Below are 24,645 nucleotides of genomic sequence, written 5' to 3'. Positions count from 1 at the left end.
GTAGAAATGTGTACGAATGGGCGTTGAAGAGAATTTTCCTTGACGCGCTCGACAGTGATATACACGAATAAGTGAGTACAGCGTCAGGAACAATTCTTGTCTTGTAGTCCGAAAGAAATTATGTTTAAAAGATGGGCATCGCATCGGAAAGCTTATAGTATAGTGTAATAGATTTTCCCTACGGTTTTGTAAAAGTTGATTTTTAAGGGAAATATGTGTGTGTTGTGGTAATAGCTACACTATGATTTTTTAAAAAAATAAAATAAAATATGAGTTTGCATATCTCTTGGTTTCCTGAACTATAAAATATTCAGGATCTCAATTGTTGCAGTTTCTGCCTGAGTTCCAATTTTTAAAAATATTTAAATTATTATTTTGGTAAGTTGTGGGGGAGAAAGGACTGTTCTGAGGCCATCAGGTTTTTTCCTTGTTATGTGATGTGAATATTCTGGTAGGGGCAATTGTGAGTGCAGAAACTGTGCCTCTGACGGCTAGGTTTGGCTGTGGATTTCCTCTTGAAGTGTGTGCTGTTATGGGAAATTAGAATTTGTTGCTGGGTAACAGGCTATGCAGAGGCAAGCAATGGCCAACCACCTTACCTCAAAAACTCTATGGGGTTGGCTGTGTCTTGACTGCACTTTACACATAAGGATAAAAGGCTGTCAGTTCCCAGGTCTGAATGTACAAGAGTTCTACTGTTGTGAAACCTTAAAACATCTTTCTACACTGGAGTTGCTTTTCAACCCTTAGTACCTCCAGCGCATTATTTGCTGACCTAAAGCAGATGCTTGAATTTTGTACCCTTGATCAGTGCTCAGATTTGCTCTGGTCTCCTATTTATCAGGTGTTCCTCAGCCTCTCAAAACATTTAGGCTCAATTCTGCTCTTGAGTATCCTACATAAAGTTGCCAGTGTGCAAAACAAAGGTTTTGTAACTCAAGACAGGCACACATCCTTTTTCCTCAGTGTGGACCCAAGTCAGCTCCTCACCATTTTATCCTCTCAACAACAACTCTGTGAGGTAGGTTAGGCTGAGAGTGTTACACTAGCTGAAGGTCACCCAGCAAGAGAAAATCTGGGCCAGGATGCTCCCATTCCCTTAATGTTTTGGCACTGCAGCTCCCATCGTCATCTTTAGGCTGGTGGCCAAAAAATAAATCTAGCTTTATTTCGTAATGATTTTTTTTTCATGGGTGGACATGATCCCACTTTTCTCCACTCTGTGTGGACTCAACGTGGCATATGGTATGAGAGAAATCACAACAATCCATTAACTAGAACATCTACAGGGGAGGGGATGAACAGGCATAAAAGTTCATCCTTTATTGGAAAAGGTCCCTCCCTCCCCAAGCGCTTCCAGGAGGCGGCTTCCTAGGGTTTGGGATGAGGAGCAGAGCAAGTGGTGGCAGCTCTGCTATCGATGGGAATTCTGATGTTCAGGATGCTGTCTCCTGGATCTTTGCTCTTCTAACTTGCTGGGCTGTTTTTAAATTCAGGACTACACTCATTGTGCAATGTGACCTATTGGGTTCAACCTTGGTAGCAGTTGGGCTTTAAGCTCGTCTAATAAAAGGTTTATGATTACAATTATTTAAGTGTTATGCTGTAACAGCATAGGGTAAATGGAGCATGAGAGAAAACTAGGTGGAGTTGTGGCTGACAAGGCAGAGCCCCAAGATCAAGGACCACTGGGGATATAATCTCCTCCTCCTCCTTTAAGTGCCTTACATTGCACCTGGTTCCAAATCCAGCTGAAATCCATCTCTTTCTCTTGGCTGCTACCTGTCATCACCACTACTCTGGGGTATTATCTAGTTTTTCAGGCATCAAAGCAATCTGAAGTTATCTCAGGCGTCTGTAAAGTGCAAGTACATTTTATCTTTGTTATTATACATTCTTAAGAGAACATACTTCAAATTAATCCCTAGGCGTCTCCCATCAAATGAGCAGATTTATGCTCTAAGGTTACATGGCTGTCTTCCTGATCTACCACAACTTAACTGAGTGTGCGTGTCCTTGCTGTTTCCCTCTTTAGGTCTGTTGGAATGGATTTCACAGAAGCCTATTCTGACAGATGTTCAGCTGTTGGGCTTGCAGCTAGAGAAGGGAATGTCAAACATTTGAAGAAGCTAATCAAACAGGGATACAGTGTTGATGTTCCTGATAACCGAGGTTGGATGGCAATTCATGAAGCAGCCTTTTATAACAAAAGTGACTGCCTGAAGCTCTTACTTCGTGCTGGTAAGGAAAAATTGTGTCTTGTCTGAAAATGCTATTGTAAGGCAAAAGAAGCCAGTTTTTATGTCCGTAGAGTTCTCTCAGCACTCTGGTTCTTGAGTTTCCCTAAAAACTGGTCAGTGTATAATAAAGTTGGAACTGCTTGCCCATGAATGCTTTAGTAAGCAAGGTGTGCTAGTGGTCAGATGGTATGAGGACATGGATTGGGGGTGTGACTGAGAAACTAATATTTCCTGAAAAATTCCCTTAGGAGGCAGAGTGTCAGTGGATCTCTGCATTTGCAGAATATGTATGGAATACCAGTTGGTGTAGCATAACAACTAAGATGGTTAGGTACAAAACAGGAAATCCCCAGGTCAAAACTTTGCCATGTTCTTACTATGTTGTGTGAAGCAAGACTGTTTCTCCCAACCTCTTATCTGAAATAGGTTGATGATAACGGTAACCTTCTGTGTCACAAGGATTACACCAAGATAATGTATGTGAAACTCTTTGGTGGTATCAGGTGGGTAGCTGTGTTAGTCTGAAGCAGCAGAACAAAGTTTGAGTCCAGTGGCACCTTTAAGATCAACAAAATGTTATTCAAACTTTGCTCTTTGGTGGACTGTTCAACTTTGATTATAGTTTAAAAGGGTCACTGGGGTCCTTAAGAGCTTTGGATGCCATGGGGACTACCAGCTCTCCTTCTCTGCATTGATTGATGCAATACCCCATAGTAAGAGAACTCTGGCTATAAGATAATGGAGGGGGGGGGGAGAGGCAGGCCTCCCTTGGGAATAAATTATATGAAGTGGATGTCATACCATAGAATTGTTTCCCTTCATTCTTCTAAACTTCATTTGAGGATGGAATCCCCTTTCCCCTCCCAGCTGCAACCTACTGTTCAGGTTGTCAGTTATCTGTGTGGGACTCTGGGAATAAACTTTACCACGGTCAGAACGGGCTGACATGGGGAGGGACAGTGCAGCAAAGGTCTCTGACAGGCAGCACTTTCCACTGATGGATCACTGGATTCAGCCCTAAGTCTGCAGTACCTTTGGGTCTCCAGTTCAAGAAGATCGTAAGTGCGTTAAACCCTGAAACATCTTTTCTCAACCCTTTCCCCCCTTTTTTTGTTTCAAATGGTCCTGCCAGCCTGATGGAGACCTGGGGAACTCATATTTGGTGATGGCTTCATCCTGCTGTTGCTAGTGAAAGTGCAAAGCAATCAGTGAGCTGCCCTCCTCCAGCCAAAGAGTGATGTCGTTTTTTGTGTGCAATTTAAAACCAACCCAAATTGAACTACATTCTGTGCAAATGCCTTTCTCTCACTGCTTCCTTTCAAAACCAGCAGATTAAAATATTGCAGATTTAGCAAGGGAAATCTTGATTTTATTATCCCCAGCACCCTCAGATGACTACATCAGCGCAAAGACATTTGAAGGCACTTGCCCACTGCACCTTTCTGCAAATCAGGGGAGCTTGGAATGTGTCGCCATTCTTTTGAAATCTGGAGCCAGTCCTAATGAGGTTACTAACAATGCGACCACACCATTGTTTTTAGGTGAGTTTAACTTATTCTGAAGGTTAATAATGATCAAATATATTAGGTAAATTTTCCATATTTAGATGTTCCATCTCTTTCCATAATTCATCATCAACAACTTCACTGCGTTAGTTGTAGGCCCTATCGTAAAACAGTTGCCAGTAGAAGACTTCCAGTGTGAAACAATCTATTAAAGCAGTACAGTGGCAAAGAATGCCAAAGATGCCAGATTAATAGTAAATGCTGTATTTGTTCTTCCTTCAACCAAGTTGTACAAAGTCTTCAGTTCCTAAAACAAATGGAACTGCTGTTTACTAATTTTAAAGATCTTGCCTTCTAAAACAGGGATCAGCAGGGCAGAAGCTTGAAGGTCAAGTGGTGTCTAACTTGTGTCAAAATCTGACTTTAAAAGCAAGGTCCAATCAGATACCATGGGAGATCCTTTGTTACTCTTTTGCCCCCAAAAACACAATTCAGAGCTGTTTTTTTAAAGACAATATCCCTCAAAAATCTTAAAGGGTATACCTGGAAAGCTTAAGGCACCAGTGCCCATCTAAGAAGGTTATTCATAGAAAATATAGCTACCTTTCAAATATAAGAATCACAGAACACATCTAGGAGAACTAGAAATTGACCAATCGGTTTGAACAGCAGAACTGTTGAGCCTAGTTTTAATCTGTTCCATACTTTTATCCAACCCTTTGGCCACAGAAGGTAGAAGGTAATGTCAGTAAAGCCTTTGACAAGGTTCCTCATGATGTTCTAATGGGTAAACTGAAGGACTGTGGACTCTAGAATGGTTAGGTGGGTAGGGAACTGATCGGAGAACTGCACCCGAAGAGTAGTTCTCAATGGCATTTCATCTGATTGGAGGGAGGTGTCCAGTGGGGTGTCGGAGGGCTTGTTTCTGAGCCCAGTACTCTTCAGTATTTTCGGAAATGATTTGGATTAGAGGGTGGAGGAAGTACTCATTAAATTTGCTGATGACACCAAATTGGGAGGAGTAGTGAACTCACCAGAAGACAGAGATAGAATTTAACAAGATCTGCACTCACTGGAAAAGTGGGTGGATGTGAATAACATGCAATTCAACAAGGATAAGTACAGAGTTCTACATCTGGGTGACAAAATGAGAAGTGGGGGGGGACACACTTCTGAGTAGCAGTGTGTGTGAACAAGGTCTTGGGGTATGGGTGGACTATAAGCTAAACATCAGCAATCGGTTTGTCATGATGAGCATCGGCCAAAAAAGGCTAATGCAGTCTCAGGGTGTATTAACGGAGGCATAACTTCCAAATCACAATACATCATAGTCCCACTGTACTCCACATTGGTTAGGCCGCACCTGGAGTACTGTGTGTAGTTTTGGAGGCCTCACTTCAAAAAGGATGTGGACAGAATGGAAGCGGGTACAGAGGAGAGCGATGAAGATGATCAAGGGCTTGAAGACCAAGCCCTATGAGGAAAGGCTGAGGGACTTGAGAATGTTCTGTCTGGGGAAGAGGAGGTTTAAGGGGAATATGATTGCTCTCATTAAGTATTTGAAAGGCTGTCACTTAGAGGCAGGGAGCTGTTCTTGTTGGCAGCAGAGGATAGGACTCGCAATAATGGCTTTTAAGTTACAGGCAGAAAGATCCCAGCTGGATATTAGGAAAAACTTTTTTTTCAGTCAGAGTAGTTCAGCAGTGGAATTGGCTGCCTAGGGAGGTGGTGAGCTCCCCCTCACTGGCAGTCTTCAAGCAGCAGCTGGATGAACACTTATTAGGGATGGTTTATGCTGATGCTGCATTGAGCAGGAGGTTGGACTAGATGGCCTGTATGACCTCCTCCCAACTCTATGATTTTATGTCTTTAGAATTTTGATCAGATTTACAGCAGTAAATCTGATCAATTGGACAATCTCGAAAGCCAGTCGAATCCGACTAGGGTTTATACAGCAGTATAAATCTCTGTGAACAATTGGAGAAATCATTCTGACTTCTGTGGTGGGTGGAAAACTATGTTGAAAATGTTGGTGATTAAGCTTAATGCATGTGACACACTTGATGACAATAATGGCTTTCACCTCTGTTTCAAGCTGTTGAAAATGGACACATTGATGTGATAAGGCTTCTACTTCACCATGGAGCAAGTGTTAATGGGCCACACTGTTGGTCTGAATGGAACTCTTTGCACCAGGCTTGTTTTCGGGTAATTCATACATCTGGTTTCATCCATTTAAATAATGTTTTGTTATCTCCTTTAAATAAATGACAGCTTTGCATAGTCTCTGCTTGCTATTCCTTTTTTCTGATATATGACAGGCTAGTGCAGAGAAGTCCATCTAAATGCAAATGATCATTCTGAATATGGCAGGAGCTGCAGTGCAGTTTGAACAGGGAGAATTTTAAATATTAAAAATGGTTTCTTAAAATGTGTGCAGTATATCAGATGTAACAGTATATCAGACATTAATGTACTTGAAATATTTTGTTCACTTTGGTGCTCCTGCACGGAGATCCTCCAGAACAATCGCCTGACAAGCTTCAGACTTATTAGCTGGTGCATTTGCCTTTTAGCATTTTAGGCTCCATCCAGACACTAATAAACCATGGCTTAAAACAAACTCTGGTTAGTCTACAAATCCAGTGCTATTTTGGCAGAAACAAGGGATAGTGCTACTCAACAAGTTGTAGATGAATATGTCAAAGCAAACTATGGTTCATGTAAACTGTGGCTAGCAAACCAGCCTCAAACCCTTGCTTTGAATTTGTGTTGTGCCTGACGTTGTTTTGTTATGAATTTTTTTTATTTGTTAGACATTTACTCCGCTCTCCTGCCGAAGCGGCTCAGGGCAGCTTACAGTAGTTAAAAAACAGTATACAATTAATAGAATATCAAGTCTAAAACAATACAATCGATAAAATATCAAAATACAACTTATTCAATTTAAGATTGTGGCGGCCATCTTTTATAAAGTGCTAGTAGTTATGTGGAACGGTCAGTGTGGTCAGACTATCGAAATGCTTGCCAGAACAGCTCAGTCTTTACCGCTCTACGGAATTGTTGAAGATCTCGCAGAGCTCGAATTTCATTTGGGAGCTGATTCCATAATACTGGTGCAGCTAGGGAAAACGCCCTAGTTCTTGTTGATGTTAATTTTGCGTCCCTAGGGCCTGGGGGGACCAAGCGATTTTGCGACTCAGATCTCAGTGCCCTCGGGGGAACATAGGGGGAAAGGCGGTCCCTCAGGTAGACAGGCCCCAGACCATTTAGGGCTTTAAAGGTCAAAACCAGCACCTTGAAGCGTATCCGGAACGCTATTGGCAGCCAGTGCAGCGACCTCAGCACGGGTTGGATGTGTTCCCTCATGGGGGAGACCTATCAGCAACCTGGCCGCAGCATTTTGCAGTAGCTGCAGCTTCTGGAGTTGCCCCAAGGCAGAAGTTATAACTAACCATCATTTGAGCACAGCTTGTTTTATTGTGATTTCTGAATGAAGCTTTCATGTTTGTAGCCCTGTGCCCATTCTCTTGTTCTTCATTAGAGTGCTGTATGTCCTACGTCAAGGTTACGTCAGTGTAATCTTGTAATCAAAGTCTGTAACTGTAACTTTCTGACATAGACTCCAAAGTGGCAAATGAAGTAAATGGGACCATAAAGTACAGCTGAATCCAAATCAAAACTATAAGGCAGTAACCCAAAAGAAGTCTGTATTTAACTCTTTATCATACTGTATTTAGAAAATGTCCTAGCTCAGAGCCGATTCAGACTTAGATAATGTAAATTGTGTATTTGGAGTCCTTCTAGAATGGGGGAGAATTATTAGAATGCTTTCCCATGTAGCAAATTCCCTTTTTGTGGCAAACTTAGTACTTTAGGAAGGGAGATCTTGGCTTTCTGCTTGTTTTCCATATGCCAGGACACTCTTTATATGGGGGGGGGGGGTAGCATGCTTCATCCTTTGCCTGCACTCTTGAGAGAGGACTTTATGTCTTCTCTTTGAATCCTTAAATTAGGTAATCAGAACAAGGGTGGGAAATCACAGTTACGATTGGGTGTCCTCCATTTTCTGTTGAATGAGAGTCAGACCTTGAGGTGGATCTAACATGCTTTTCTGCTGGTGAAAAAGGAAAGGGGCATCACCTTTGACCATCAAAAAGGACTGCTAGGAATCATAGGACCAGAACAGACAAAAGGCAAGTGGGATGAGAAGTGCAGATTATTTAGATGTGAGTTGCTGCTACAGATAGAAATAATTCCCGATGCCTTAAACTACAAACTATGGCAAGTTAGACCAAGGTAGCCTGAGTGTCTTGTGGTTTCTTAAGAGAAATTATTTCATTGCCATGATGGCGTAAAAGTAACATGGGACAAAGGTCATGCAGTAGCCTCTCCACATGCCGGTTTTATGGAAGTTTTTGCTGGGATGATTCATAGAGAGGAGCCACCACATAGGTTCTCCCATGTTGCTTGGGTCTTCCTGTGATAGCCTTGTGATGCAGGAAGGAGTTGTGACATGTGGCTTCTGTGCTTCCATTGTAATAACTTGTTCTTAGCTGACAAGGGTAAGCAGTTCAGTCTATCCATTGAACAATGGACTTCTGTCTCAATGTCATCTACTAACCGGTTTTGATTTGTCCCATCTCTGTAGCACTTTCAGTTACAGAAGGAACCTCTCCATACCAAGTCTTCTGATCTAAATATTTAGCTAGTTGCTGTTTGGTAACCAGCTGACGCTTCTCAGCTAAGATAATCAAGTCTTAGTCCCAAGACTAAGTTTTCATACAGGTTACTTTTTACTTATTTTTGCAAACTGGAACAGATGTTTGGAAACCCCTGAAAAGGGTCAGGGGCAGCCACAAATAATAGTTGTCTCTGAATGCTCTATTGAATGAAAATGACTGTGGAGGTTTCAGCGATGAATACGTTAAGTGGATAGGAGCCAACACAGAATCAGAGGATGACTTTGGGATCACGCCTTTATTCATCGCTGCACAATATGGAAATCTGGAATGTTTAAGGATACTTATATCACATGGTAACTATTGGTTATAGGGTGGAAGCTGGGAGTGAATGATGGCAGGCAGAACATTTTCCCTTGAATGCAGAGACCATATCAGCTACTGCTGAAGGCAGGGTAGCAGGCTAGGCTGGTTTGGGGAACTTGACCGTTCAGGCCAATTGTCCCATTTCCAGTGAAATTATACAACAGTGGCTAGTTTTTCTTAGCCTTTGACCACTTTTACCATCTCAGTCTGCTTACTGCTATGATGTTGTAGTACATGGAGAATTCTTGCCTACTGTGGAGCCAATGGCCTTGTTTGGGTTTCCACCCATGTCATTCCCAGGTAACTTCTTTTCCGCCTTTGCGAGCAATTAATTTCCTTAGATGTTTAAAAGGAAGCAAAAAGAGGTGTGTGGAAGCATAAATTGCCTACTGCAGATTAGAATTGATTTGAGTGGTAGCCATCAAAGCTTGGAGAAGGTGTCATCTATTAAATTGAGGGGAAAGACAGGCAGGGGGTGGGGAGAGACTCACAGGTGATCTAATGTGGTATAGTTGAGCCACTATACCACAGGGGACTCTCTGCCGCTTGTCTGTGCTGTAGCTTTATATTTGTAAATAAAGCAAATGTCCCAAAACACCCTCTCATCCAGACTGTACTTCCCTGGAACGTTTGGCTACCCTATGAAGTGTGTGTGTTTGGGGCGGAAGCATGTGGCAGGGGGATTAAATGTCTATATCTGGCCACAGGATTGTATCCACTAACATTCATATAATCTGCCTTAAAACTATTATGTGCACATGAAATAAAAATACCTTGGAAATAAAAATCCTACTCCTGATAAAGATCCTACTCCTGATTATGCTGATCTTGGTGCCCGCCCCTTTAGCAAAACATACAGATCAGCATGAGTAAGCATAGTGTCCTGAAACTTACTGGCTATTTCAAGAGGAAAGATTAATCTTGGAAAGATTAATCACACCCACAGCTCGAAAGCTGTGCATTTCCAGCTCTGTATGGAAAAAAAAGCATAGTAAGTTACTAAATCCCTGCCCTTCTCCAGGAGGTTCTTTTTAGTTGTTATTGACAACCTTCTGCAAAATATGTTGCATGTGCCACAGTTTGTGTGCTAAGTAAAATAACGTGTAATAAAGGTGTTAATCACATTTATAAAAAGACTAGAGGGAAGTGATGACAATTTGGGACAGCTTTTTTTTTTGTGACTTAAAAGAGTCTGGACTGTATCTAAAATGATTCACAGGTGAAGTTTCTTTAAGCGTCTGATATTTTAATTTCTCAGGGTCTTTTCCCCACATATGGCTCCTGTGTCTGTGGACAGGCAACTCTTGGAACACTCTGAGATCCTTGCTACAGAATGGCATTCTTGCCCATCTGCTTGGATAGAGATGTGAAGGCTAGGGGGAAGAAGGAAAAATGGGGGGGGGGTATCCTGCTTTTTCCCCAGGAGCTCCCATTTCAGTTTTTCCTGTGGAAAACTTGGGAGATTTTTGAGCAGCTGTGAAAACTTCTATAACTTTTAATGAATAAAATGCTTCCTTAAGTTTTACTCAGCTTTTGCTATTGGAGAAATTGGGACATTTGGGGGAGCACTGGGGGGAAAACCCACTATGAAATATATTTTTCTTTTGGAATTAGTGCTGAGGTTGCATTGGGTGCAGCAGTTAGCTGCTTTCTCTCACTTTAATACTTGATTGAATTTTATATTTACTTCCCTGTATGTCAGTTAATATAATCTTATATGCTAGCTAAGTTATAAATTCGTCATTTCATTATGTTAATGCAACAAAACAGATCTAGGTTTGGTAGTACAATATTGCATGTATTTCAGTATTGCATGTATTTCAGTTTTTCCTCATAATTTCTGTTCACTCAAAAAAAATCCACTTTTTTCCTCTATGGTTTCGGAGTTTCCAGAAGTTTTTATTTCTGCTCTTGGTAGATCTTGTCGGGGTGCGCGGAATGCTGGCTAGCACGTCAGTGCCCAAAGGGAGTTAGAGTACCCAAAGAAGACTGGAGTCCAGAGCTTAGGTGCAAACACACAGTGAATTTATTCACACCCAGCTTCCACCAATATACAGTTCTCAGTGTCAAAGTGCTCCGCTGCAACCAATTCAAGTGAGAGACACAGTACACTGTACACTCTGTATATATATACAACCATGAGCCAATCAGCACACAGCTGATGCAATCCTCATGCAATACCTCAGTGCCAGGCTGGACTGCTTCAAACCGGTTAGAGCCAGCCTCCTTTGCAGCCTCTAGCTGTCACTCACTTTGACATTAGATCAAACTCATCTAGGCCAGCCTTACCTATACAAGTGAATCACGACAGATCTGTGGCCAACTCTGTTTGCTGTTCTACGTAGCTATGAATGGAGTTGTGATTGAGTGACTTCCCAGACTGCCAAGTAAAAATGGGTCAAGAACAAAGTTCTGCTAACTTTTTACAACAGGAAGAGAGTCTACCTTTGGTACTTCTAACTTAAAGAGATTGGCTTTTGCTTGATAACTAACCATCACATCTCTCTTTGTTCATTTAAAAACCATTAAATGGATTGATGGTAGATGCTAGACAGACAAAAGAGAGTACTTTCTGCAATGCTGTAATTAACATTTGAAGATGATTGCTTCAAGGCATAATGGTAGCATATGGCTTTGCTTTAAAAAACATCAGACATGTGAGTATAGAATTGACCTACTTATGGCTGACGAGGAAATTACAAATTTTAGCTGGGTTCAAAGAATGGGTCCAAATCACTATTAACAACTGGAGTAGAAGCTCTGTTGATTGACCATGATCAAGGGAAGCATCTGAAGTCCAAGATGCTGACACTGTTACATTGTTCATCATTGGCTCTACAGCATGTTTTACAGCTCAAGAAGGCAGTAACATATAATCAGTCAAGGCATGCCTACTCAACACTGCACTAACTCTGAACCGAAAAGCAATCTATATTTCCTTCTTAATTAAAGAATACTACTACCTTATCTATGGCACACTAGTAGCGCAACATGAACTGCTGACTATAGTTTAAGAAATGGGATCTATGTTAAAGGTTAGTTTAGGTTAGTTTGCCATATGAGGCAAGGAATGCAGACTTTTGGAGACTTCAGCTAAAAACATAGATAATAGTGGTGTCTCATTACTAGGTCAAATGTTCCCCTCAATTCTTTTCTTGACTTTCACAGACATGGCTACACTATGGCTCATTCACAATTCACCTTTCCCCCCTTCATGGCTAACAGTAGAAATATGGACAAAAATAACCTATTAAAGTGACGTGTAGAGTTAATTGGTGGAAGCTGTCTTCCTTATTGTTTTTAAAATTCTCTTATCAGGAGCAAACGTCAACTGTCGAGCCAAAGATCGGGCCACGCCGTTATTTATTGCTGCGCAAGAGGGCCATGGCACTTGTGTGGAATTGTTGCTGTCAAAGGGAGCAGACCCGAACCTCTATTGTAATGAAGATGAATGGCAGTTACCTATCCACGCTGCAGCACAAATGGGGCACCGAAAGTAGGCTTTAAGAAACTGCTGATAGCTATTTGCAAACTGGCATGCTTGGGTTATGTCGAAGGGGAAGAGGCTGGGGAAAGGAGGGTCACAGCTTTTCAACCAGTGGATGTCAAGCTCTTGGAGGGGCTGGACGGCCAAAACCTTTGGATCTCCCTTGTTGTTGATCAGAGCCCGCAGCTGCAATTTTTGACCCAAATCTGTCAGTCTCATTTGAAATTAATACCAAACTCTCAGTTCCACTTGACTTGGATGCTAAAACTGGAAAATTTAGAGATGCTCTTATAGGACTTAACTGCTCCTAACCCATTTGCTCTGTTGAGCCCTGGAAACCCTAGAAGCAAGCTTATCTGTCCAGGACAGTATTCCTAGCCTTGCAGATGGGTTTAATATTTGTGTGGTTTTGATTGCCCTGGGTCCTCTTAAACAGCTTCTATTTCTTATGTTTGACACCACTGTTGTTGATAAAGGAAGGAATGTGTGCTTGGGTTGGCTGATGGCTGGCTGAACATCATATTCTCAGTCCATATAGCCAGCCAGAGGTGCAGACGAACAGCCAATATATCAACTTCAACAAGTGTAACATTTTTAAAGAAACCATCAGAATGTGTTTAGTATGCCATACTCTGCAGTGATGTCAAAACATCTTACTGCACTCCTGGCAATCTGAACCATTAGGATCATAGAAATGTTATAGAGAGATGCTTTCATAACTTCAGACACACTCATGCTTATCCAGAGCCTCAAGTGTGTAGCAGGGAAAGAATTTCCTCTTATAAACAAGTAATATCCCTCATATCCCTCATATTGTTTATTTTTCAGACAGATTCTTTCAGATAGAAATTATCGCTCACACATAGGAGACTGAACCTCAAAATGAGTTGCCCTTTTATCATGGGACTATTTATGTATTAATTTGTGAATGTTGGATGCTATGTCAGTGCAGTCCACTTTTCCCTTTTGCTTGCTAGGCAAACCAAAGAGCATTTTTCAGTGTCATTATTGTAACACCCCTCCAATAGATCTCCATGTTGTTTTAGAGACTGCTTTTAGAAGATCCTCCTTATTTTAAGGATGGTGTAGAATGGTCCTTTGGTTCAAATGTACAATCAGGTTTTCACACAGCCTTCTTTCTGGAGCTTACCTGTAGGTGTCAATTTGATTTTTCTTAAAAATATGGGCATATGAAGCTACCATTTAGTTGTGTAGTGTTGAATCTGATTGGTGGGATCTGTCTAGGGTCTTTCCAGCACAGGTGGCAGAAACTGAACCTGGAACCTTTTGTATGCAAATCATATACTCTACTGCTGAGTGTGCTTCCTCTCATTTTGTTCGAATAGGAGGATGCAGTAGGTCAAAACGGTTTATGGAGCAAAAGCAAAATGCTTGTATTAAAACCTCTAGTAAATATAAATCTCGTTAAAATGCAAATAGAGTAGCTAAAACATAAAAGGAGAAAATAGAGAACAAAGAACACACCTGTTAAGGATCGAAATATTTGAAAACCGTGACTGCTGTTTAATTTACTATAGCATACATTATTCAGAGGCAGTGAATTTTTAAGTGACTGGTATGATCTATGTTAATCTCTAAAGTTCTATAAGAAAGATCTTGTCTGTACATAGAACACTTTGGTAGTAACTTACAGTTCTGCCTACCCGCAGCATTCTGCGCTTCCTCATTCCAGTTACGGATCGGCTTTGTGGCACTGCCGAAGGCAAACTGAGCCCTATCTACTCAGCCATATATGGTAGACATGAAGATTGCTTGGAACTCTTGCTTGAGGAAGGTTACAGCCCAGATGCCCAAGCGTGTCTGGTCTTTGGCTGCAGATCACCCATGTCCCTGGCTTTCACAAAGGGGTATGTATAGTGCTTGTGTCTGTTATGGAGCTAGAGTGCTATGAGAAGGAGTGAAAGAGGGAACAAAGGCATAGGATAATATTACTCTGTCAGTGATTTTACAAGCTTTCTACCTTCAGGCAGAGGTGGACGTAGGCATGGGGCAACCTGGGGCAATTGCCCTGGGCCCTGCACTGGGTGAGGCCATATTGGGAGGCCCTTGACTGCTGAGCTGCCCTCTGGGAGCCTCCCCAGCTTATTGCCACCACCTGTGTGGTCTGACGGCCAGGCAGTGAGCAGCTGGTATGAGCTGGGGAATGCTCCCACCACCCTATAGCTGGCTGTATGACTAGAGGCCCCCACCAGCTTATTGCCACCACCTGTGTGGTCTGGCGGCCAGGCAGTGAACAGCTGGTATGAGCTGGGGAATGGGGGAGACCTGCTCCCACCACACTATAGCTGGCTGTATGACTGGAGGCCCCCCTGCTGCCCAGCTCATTGCACTGTTAGCACACGTACTAACACCCTTCTTGTTTTTGGCTAGTGCCCCCCCTGCCCTGCTTCCCTTTTCTGTGTGGTGTGTGATGGAAGAGACTTTGGCCAATAGAAGATCCTAGCTAAAGAGGGCTGAAAGCAACTGGGCAGGCACTGCAGCTTCTCCTCCACTCAAGACGTTCTCCAACCAATCCTTCAAAATGTATAAGGGCAGGTGAGCATGTGTAAAATGTGCATTTTCCCTGCACATCTCCTGCAATGCTCCCTCTAAGCTGTGAAGTCTTGCGAGCAAAAATTCTACTTTGTGAGCTACTGGCATTAAAGTTGTGAGCGAGCGATTTGGCTACTGCATAAAGTGGTTTGCCAGAATGTGTGAGCCAGAGGCGAAAAAACTGTGAGCTAGCTCACACTAACTCAGCTTAGAGGGAACATTGATCTCCTGCAGCCTGATTGCCAGGTGGTGGCAGTGACCTAAGCAGTGGGGGGGCCTTTGCATTGCCCCACCCCCCCGGCTAGTGTTTCTGGGGTCCCAGTCTTGAGTTTTGCCTGGAGTCCAAGAATCACTAAGACTGCCCCTGCCTTCAGGGAACCTTTTCTGCATTGATCTGGCTCTGAGTAACCACTATTAACCTACTGTACCTCCCTAATTCTGGGCTGTGCAGCAGTTCAGCTGGGATGTTGGCCACATAGTTTTCTCACATGGACCATGAATGGATGCTAGAACACATCTGGTGTTCCCTAAAGCCGTACTCTAGGGGAAAATGGTGGTCAAGCTATCTTTCATGGAAGTTTGTCCTCCAGTATTGATCTTTTCATTGAGAGATCTTCAAAGGAAGACTGGAATAAGGTCTAAAAGTCTTGCCCTGTCTGACTGTTGCCTAGTGGTAGAAAGCCAGGAAGAGAAAATGGAGGAGGAAGGTAGCAGAGGCCCTGTTTGTGGGACCTTTCTGAGAAGTTGCCAGCGCTGTGTGGCCTGTCAACACTCTCCCAGGTCTGCTAGCAAATGGCTGAGTTGGAGGAAGTGAAGAAATCAGTCTCTCTGGATGGGAAAGCCTGGAAATCTTCACTCCTTCTAGTACTTCAATTAGGGTTTCCTGGGTCCTGCAAAAAGGGTCAGGAATAGGATGGTACCTAAATCATTGATTAGGGGAGGGAGCAAGACCCAAGTAAATGCATATTTTGGTTACTGGTGATCATACTAGAAGATTTTTTTTAAGTATTGGTTTGCTTTTCCCTCAAACCACTAAGAAAATAGTAATCTGGTCTTTGATGTATCCCAGTTCTGGGTGATATCCAGGCACTAAAGAAACTAGACAGACTCTCCCTTGGGAAGCTCTTCTCTTTGAAGCAGACCCTTGTAGAACATACATTCGGTCTAATTTCCTTGCTTTCAAAGGGTCTTATCAGCAATCTCTGTCTCCTGGGAACTTGACATGATTTTGTGATTGAGTCGAGTATGTAATTAGCATAGTTCATTTCCCACCATCTCCTTTTGCCTGAAACTGCTGTCTTATTCCCTCTTCATCTTCATCTCTTGCTTCCTTGTTTTTAAAAATAAAACGTTTGCAGTAAAGTGGGGTCTGCGATACCTAAAATGGCTTTTGTATTTTGCTGATGTGGATTAGGTAATTGATTTGATTGGGCAATGGGTACCTATTTTCCAGGGTCAATTTTGTGCTAAAGAACAGCTTTGTGTGGTCCAGATGTTAAGCAGTACTGTACTGAGCACAAAAATTACTTTTGTGATTTTTACATTCACATTCTTATGGGCTGTTTTTAAAATACAGTAAAATAGTACTTAAAAAAAAAAGGATTGGGTTGGGATTGGGTCTCCCTCAGTGGGAGACTGCCTGAGAACTGCAAAGAAATGTATGTCATAGATAATGTTGTAGTAGATAATGTTGTACTAAATATTCTTCTCAGAAGCATGTTGCAATGGCTTCTGATCATGGGAGAGTTTTATCTGGTTATTTTTCTCTTCTAGCAGTATTTTAATTGCTTGAGAGAGGACTTTGGTATTAAGAACATAAGAACATAAGAGATGCCAATGTTGGATCAGGCCAAAGGCCCATCCAGTCCAACACTCTGTATCACACAGTGGCCAGTAATACCAGTGCCATCAGGAGGTCCACTAGTGGGGCCAGGACATTAGAAGCCCTCCCACTGTTGACCCCCCCAAGCACCAAGATGACAGAGTATCACTTGCCCCAGAGTCCCTATCTATACCTTGTGGCTAATAGCCACTGATGGACCTCTGCTCCATATGCTTATCTAATTCCCTTTTGAAGCCGTCCATGCTTGTAGCCGCCACCACTTCCTGTGGCAGTGAATTCCAAGTATTAATCACTCTTTGGGTGAAGAAGTACTTCCTTTTATCCGTTCTAACCCGACCGCTCAGCAATTTCATGGAGTGCCCATAGAAGTATTCTTCTATTTGTACATGTGAAATTGTTTAGCTGATAGCCAGAATGTTTTCTGCCTTCTCTTCCCTTTAAAAATTAGATACCAGAGTAAGGAGTGCAGAGGCTTTATGGGGGGGGGGGGTCCCCCAGCCTTTTTGAGCCTACAGGAACTTTTGGGATTCTAATATAGCATGTTGGGCACAGCCACAAAATGGCTGCTGCTGAAGGTGGATCCAGCCACAAAATGGCTGCCATTTTGTCACACAGTGAAGATCCTTGTGCTGTGGTGGCAGCTGCTGCCAAAGCAACATTTTTAAAAATCTGCACACCCAATAGAAGTTTTGCTGGGCAGAAGCCCACCTGGCCCTGCCCACTTTCTAAAAAACTCTAGGTGGGCACCAGGAAAGGTGGCAGCAGGTGCCATGGTGCCCACAGGTATCATGTTGGGGATACCTGGTTTATAGACTCCCTGTTTCTTAATGGCTTTTGAAACTTAGTAATGTTTCTCTACCTGCTGTGTTCAACATAAAATTGGCATTTGCCCTGGAGCACATCACAGCATGCAGGCATGACTTGGCGTAATAGTTTGTGTAGAAGGGGTTCCCTGCATGGAAGAACATTTTCACAGATGCTGTATTAAATTAAATTAACGAATCTTCTGTGTGTGCATTATTGCAGGTTGGGATTTATCCTGATGCTTCTCAAATATGGGATCACTCTTCATGAAGCCGATCTAGGCCTCTGTCTGTTCTATGAAAAGTTCTCTTTATTTCAGTATTTCTTGAAGAGGGGCTGCAAGCTTCCTGGTGACCAAGATATGGAAGAATTTCATGCCATCGATGTACAAGGCCAGTACAAAGAGTGGCTGCCATCTCTCCTGCTTGCTGGATTTAATCCTGTTAGTCTCCTCTGCAAGTCATGGTAAGGAAGATGATGCACATACACGCATGTGCGTGTAAATGTAACACATGCTTTTATTTATGTGCTGCATTTAAATCCCGCTCTTCTCCCTCTGAGGTGGAGGACATCTTGAGGGTGATTCCCACTGTCCTGTCAGGGAGGCAGGGACCACTTTTTCCCAACTTCCTGTCTCCGGAGTGAGTAGGAGTCACCCGCTCCAGTTTTCTTTCCTGCCTCATCAGGGAGAGCGGCTTCAGAATAGGCTTTGCCTTTGTCAGAATTTTTTTCTTATTCTCACTGTTTTTTCACCTTCCAGTCTCTTCCTTCTCTGAACAGTCTTTAAACTATTACATGTGTGGGCAGCCTGAGAGTAGTAATTTGCATATAAAGTTATGGCTGAACTGAAGATCTCCAGAGAGGGGGCCCACTTACCTCTTCAGGGAGCCCATTCCACCAAGCTGGAGCCACAGTGGAAAAGGCCCTGGCTCTTTTTGATGCCAGATGGGCCATCCTAAGTAGTGGGGTAGCCAACTGATGACCATCGTTGGTTCACAGGGACATAAGGAAGGAGATCATCCTTTAAATTTGTTATTGATGCACTACGGAGCGTATGCACTTTGAGTTAATCAGAGGGCTAAAAGAACTGGACAACTGCATCTGGATTCCTTTTCTGCTCTGTGATTTTAATCAAGGAGTATCTGTGATGGAAAGCAAGAGTAACGTGAAAGAGGGGGGGAAACCAGGATGTAAACTAAAACCTGCAAAACACTGCGTGGGCAGAAATCCAAACTATGTCAAAGTAAAAAGTGAAAGAATGGTGGAATGCTAACTGTCCACCAACAAGTGAAAGTGAAAGAATGGTGGAATGCTAACTCCACCAACAAGGCCCAGGTACCCTGGATCCCCAAAATCCAGGGAGAAATTTGGATCAGAAGGATTTCACAAGCTTTACTAGACAGGTACAGTTTGTGTGGAAGAGATGCCTACAAAGCACAGAAACCCAGTGCGTCCCACCACCATCACCACCATTATCAAGACAAGAGTCCCCCCTTCTTCCATTAGGCCAGTTCTAGAACATTCTAAAACTGACCTATGTATGCGCCCTTAATGACTAACCACAGCCCGAGGTAGATCACCCCTCTCTGTACACGTTTTAGCCCTTCGAGGGAAAAGTGTGCACATACTCTTCCTTCCAGCTCTATGTTTCTATGATTATATTAATCGATAACTGAAGAACATGTTCAAGGCTACCATTTGGGGTTCTCATGCTATGTCTGGTCTCTGTATACTGAGAAGAATTTTTATTTATTTCTTTAAAAAATCATGTTCATCCTTTCCCAATGGCTTAAGGTGGCTTACAATACATAATTAATAAAACCCCAAATCCTGTCCCCCAATAAAAGCATGAATCTTAGAAATGCTGTTGATCACCTTCCACAAAACCTTTGGTGTGTTTTCTCACTACTAGGATTTGTTCTGCAAACAATGATGCCCTGAATTTTCTGTTAGAATTCACTGATTGGAAGAGACTTCCTTGGGATTTGGAGCAGATCCTTTCTGAGCACAAAAGGACCTCTTCGTGGGTGCCCCGTAGTCACTTTGGTAAGCAAACAATTCAAAGGAAGACAGACTTTGTTTCTGGGATCGACTTAGTTGTTTTCCCCCTGGATGCAAGTTTTGGAAGCTAACAAATTGGTGTCTTGATGGGTGGAGTCAGCCACAAAATGGACATTTGTGCAACCATTACAGCATCTTGGAGAATTTATTGCAGTGCTTAGGTGCTTCCTCCTGCTGTTTTCTCAAGACTACCCATGCCCCCATTGCAACTTGCCCTGCAGGGGAAAACAGTGGCCTTAGTTTTTCTTTGCTTTCATGCTGGGGGAAAGATTGCTGCTGCAGTTCTTTACGAGAAGGATAAATAGGCATTGCTGAAGCACTGGAGAAATGCTACTTGGAGTGTGACTGATTGTCCCTCAGTAGGGTTACCAGTGGGCTCGGGAGACTTCTTCCCACCTTTGAGCTAATTCACCTCTGTATATGCTATTTGTTTAATAATGTAAACAAGGGTGGGGGGGTCTGCAAGAATTTGCAGGGGGCATCTCATTTTCCCCATTTTCCCCTTTCCTGCTTCCTTCTCTTCTTCCCACCTATCCACCAACCTGCCTTTATCTTTGCACCCCATTCCCCCGGTCTTTAGCTTTCCCTTCTTCTTCCCACCTCTCTCTACCCAGGAAAACTTCCGGCCACAAGGCCAAGTTGCATGGGGAAGAACCTGCAAGGAGGCACCTCACTTTCACCTGTACCCCCCCCCCCACCCACCACGTTTCCTCTTTTCCTCCCCCTGTCGTCCCCCCCCCCCCCCCAAACGTTTCCTCTTTTGCTCCTCCTGGCAGCCCTCATATCCTTGCCTTTGTCTGTCCTTCTGTTTTCCCCACACACCAGCCAATTTTCCTTTTATCTGTCAGCCATCTTCATCTACATTTATTGTTTACTTCATTTATACCCTGCCTTTCTCTTACCTGTGGGGTAGTTTAGATTGAGAATGTGTGACAGGCCCAAGGTTACCAGTGAGCTTCCACAGCAGTCTGAAACCCTAAACACTGCACCACACGACATTTAACGGGATGGCTGCTGTTGAACAGTAGCAAACAAGCAAGGAGAAGGTTGCCAATAATAGAATCGACCAAACATACAAAAGCAACCCTGAAGAACATTAACAGAATCTGTAGTTTGCGAACATATTTATAATGATATAAGATAAGCTGTCATGGAAAGTGCAAATTAAGTACAAAGTGCATAATTACACTAAAAGACATACAGTTACAAGTGGGACATAAACCCTGCTGAAATATAATCTTAAAGGGACTGAGCCTATAAACAATCCTCTTATGCTGTAAGAACAAAAAGATCCATTCTCTGTAACAGCCGAAGAGAAGTCCCTCAGAACACAAAGACGTCAAGGATAGTACTACACAGCAGACCTGTTTCGAGTCAATATCTTTGTCAAGCTGTTAGTCTTCATAAGGCTTGTGGGATAGGTGGCTATCTCAAGCTTGTCATTAGGGACGATTGGGGGGCTAGGGTGGGTAACATCTGCTCCCTCCCATATAAGTCATTCTCTTGGTTTACCTCTTTTTTTGGGGAGGGAGAATCACTATTCTGGATGAGAGGGTGTTTGAAACCTCAGTACTTTGCTCCTCATACTTTCATTTCTTTTTTTTATTGTGACAGAGTTCATCCCTCCCTTGTCTCACCTTTGCCGCCTGGAGATCCGATCACTTTTAGCAAGCGATCGTTTACGATCAGACCAGTTTATCCACCAGCTGCCGTTGCCCACTGGTCTGCAGGACTATGTCCTGTTCTCGGACATTTTAACAACGTATGGTGTTGCACGATCTTCACTGACCCTGGGAGAAGTGCATGAAGGAGATGCTCTGCCACCTCTAGGTGTTTCAGGAACTACAGAAAGAAGAGGAACTTAGCAGAGTACCAAAGACTTTTGGTAGTTGTGAGGACCATGTTCTGCCTCTGTATGGAAGTGGCTTCCATGGTTAAGGTTCTGTAGGACCAGCCATGCACTGTCCGATCCCATCAGATTTTGGTCCAAGTTGATGTTCACCAGTGAGAAGATGAAGCCTCCTGCTCAGCACCCCAAACTCTGCCCTCCTTAGGCACTGGCCCCCATCTCCAGGAATTTCTCAGGTTGGAGTTGGCAACACTACTATGGATTGAAGCAATGGCTCCAGTGAGACACAGATGCTTTCTTTAACTGTTGTTTTCTTCAGCTGTTCCAAATATGGAAATGCCCCAGGTCAAAATGACTTACCCTATTCTCATATTGTTCTCATTGTCCCATGATGATTTTCCAGTGATCAATTTTTGTTTTAATTAGGGGTTTCTTTGTTTTCTGTGTGGATGGGGATATGTGAAGTTGCAGCAGTGTGTTCATAGTAACTAAATGTGTGGTGGACAAGGATGTACCCAGTTCAGACTTCACCTTGGCCACGCAGCTTTACAGAAGGTCTTTGTATCATCCCTGTCTTCAATGTCTTCGTATCATCCCTGATCTACAATACGGGGCTCACAATACTACTACTATGTGAGAGGATTCTTGTAATGATGTTGAGATCATGCATATGTCTGGTGCTTTGAACTCTGTACCAGCCTTTCTCAAGAATCCCCTTTTTAATTTTTTTCAAGTACCCAGAAGCTTTCCCGTCTCCCACTGGTTTATTCTGTACAGTTACACCTTAAAAATATAAGTTAAAGATATGCTTCTTTTACTAAGTGGCCTTTAAGGCTATGTCTTGGAGGGTAACTTGCTCTATAGGAAGACAGTGCATAAGACCATGACCAAGTCCTGACCTTTCTCAATACAAACATAAATACATATAAATTTGGGGTTTCATTGCATCATAGTATATTAAATTTTTTTCAAGTACCCAGAAGCTTTCCCGTCTCCCACTGGTTTATTCTGTACAGTTACACCTTAAAAATAAATTAAAGATATGCTTTTGTTACTATGTGGTCTTTAAGGCTATGTCATGGAGGGTAACTTGCTCTATAGGATGACAGTGCATAAGACCCTGACCAAGTCCTGACCTTTCTCACTACTTCTTCTTTTTAAAGAGTTTATTATTTTCATAATCAACAAACAAACATAAATACATATAAATTTGGGGTTTCATTGCATCATAGTATGTTACCTCATACAATATCTGCTTATATATTGTTGTTTTACCATGCATTTTTTATAAATGTATTTTTGCATTATTATTAAATATGGAAGAGGATTTGTACTAGAGACACAGAGAAACCTGATTATTTGTTAACTTATAGCCAGACTCTTGCTGTGAATGGGAGTGGGAAGGAGGCTGGAAAACTTTGGAACTGCTTGTAGAACCAGAAAAGGCATCACAGAAAACTAGAACTTCTGATATTCAGGCGGAAATAGCCATTGGGTATTATTGTCAGAGTGGCATTCCCCTTACTGTCTCTGCTGAAATCTTTTTCATTGGAAAATAGAATGAGAGCTGATTTTATACCACAGCTATGTGTGATGACTGCATTAGGACTGTACGACTGTGCTGAAACTCTTTTGGCTACAGCAACCCTTTAATTCGGTTTGGGCTGGTTGTATGTCGTTAATTAACCAGTGGTGAGAGAATGTCTTTAATTTCTGTGAACAAAGGCCTCCTTGTTTGTGTTAGTTTACAACATGGAAAATAAACTGTTAAGCTTGGGTTTTGGTGAGTTCTGGATCAAGCTGAAACCTGCAGTGCTCATATCCTTTGTCTCATAAACCTGACTCTCCCAGTAGTGCGTTGAGTAGTGGGTTTTAAGAAAGGAGGTGCATCTGGCAGGATTTCTTTCTTGCATTGGGAAGGAATGGCTACAGCAACCCTTTAATTCGGTTTGGGCTGGTTGTATGTCGTTAATTAACCAGTGGTGAGAGAATGTCTTTAATTTCTGTGAACAAAGGAGGCCTATGTTCTCTAGGAATCTGGAGTTGATTCTAATGAGGTTATTAATGATGTAAACATTACGTTTTACTGATATAAAATAAACTGTATCAATGATACTAACTTCAATTCATGAGTTTTAGGGAAACAGACCAAAAGTGCCCTTTCCTTATGTCTCTGAAAGCCCTGCTAATATTCTTGCGTTCCAGATCATGCTTTCCCCTGTAACAAACTAATAGGCATGCATAATTTACTCATGCCCATTCATGAAGGTTAGATCAGTTCCTCAAGACCTTTATCTGTGCTCCCTATTTCTACTTCTTCACGCTAGAATGCTAACCCTTCTTTTCTTACGGGGTGACACGATTTGGGTTGAGGGTCTCCCAGCCCAATTTGGGTGGCACGTAACATCAGGGAACTAATATCCCCAAGCAATGTGGGGCTGGTTAGGCTCGTGAGTATGGTAGAGGGGGAGGAAGGGCTTCAGCCGTCCCTTCCACACTGTTTTCTCAAGCCAAATGACTGGGGGGGGGGCTGTTTGCCCCACTGTAGGGCTACCAGCAGCCCCCCTCACAGCTATTTTGGCTCAAGAAGACAGTGTAGGAGGGAAGGCCAAATCCTTTTCTTCCCCCACACTGTGCTTAGAAGCAGAATTCAGCCCTACAGTGCTTGAGAACATTAGTTCTCTCCTATGTGTCACATGTATCATTAATTTACTGAATTAAAATGTTTTATTAGCCACCTTCCTACCTTGTGGAATTCAAAGTGGCTTACAGTATGTCTTCAGCTGCTCCCTAAAGATCAAGAGTGAGGGGGCCTGGGGAGGTTGTTCCATAATTATGGGACTGCCACCGAAAAGACCCCCCCAATGTGCCTACCAGATGAACTTTGTTTGGTGGGGCGGTCAGGAGGGCCTCTCCCTGCAATCTTAATCCGCAGGCAGGAACATATGGAAGGTACTTCAAATGTCCCAGTCCCAAACCATGTATGGCTTCAAAGGGCAAACCAACACCTTGAATTGGGCTTGGGAGTGGTTCCCTAGCTAGTATGATTGCTGTAATATTGGGGTCACATGCTCTCAGTATGTAGCTGTCACCAGCCATCTGGCCAAAGCATTCTGTACCAGCTGCAGCTTCTAAACACTCTTCAAGGATTGTCCCAAGTAGAGTTCATTGCAATAGTTCAGTTTAGATGTAATAAAGGCATGGATCACTGTGGCTATATGTGACTAAACCAGGAACAGATGCAGCTGATGCGCT

General features: G+C 42.8%; 1 protein-coding gene across 1 annotated transcript; it reads left to right on the top strand.

Annotated features, from left to right (window-relative positions):
* On the top strand, positions 1–22,170 carry ASB3 (ankyrin repeat and SOCS box containing 3). The gene is given in 10 exon segments (XM_015421212.1): positions 1–71; positions 2,036–2,241; positions 3,623–3,781; positions 5,841–5,945; positions 8,655–8,783; positions 12,112–12,289; positions 13,951–14,157; positions 17,703–17,945; positions 19,393–19,526; positions 21,156–22,170. Coding segments are annotated over 9 exon segments (1,602 nt in total). The 5' UTR covers positions 1–71; positions 2,036–2,045; the 3' UTR covers positions 21,407–22,170.
* Positions 22,171–24,645: the final 2,475 nt, after the last annotated feature.

The sequence above is a fragment of the Gekko japonicus genome, unplaced genomic scaffold, assembly GCF_001447785.1.
Source record: "Gekko japonicus isolate JY-2015 unplaced genomic scaffold, Gekko_japonicus_V1.1 scaffold261, whole genome shotgun sequence".
Taxonomy (NCBI): domain Eukaryota; kingdom Metazoa; phylum Chordata; class Lepidosauria; order Squamata; family Gekkonidae; genus Gekko; species Gekko japonicus.
This window is presented reverse-complemented; position numbering and strand designations above follow the sequence as displayed.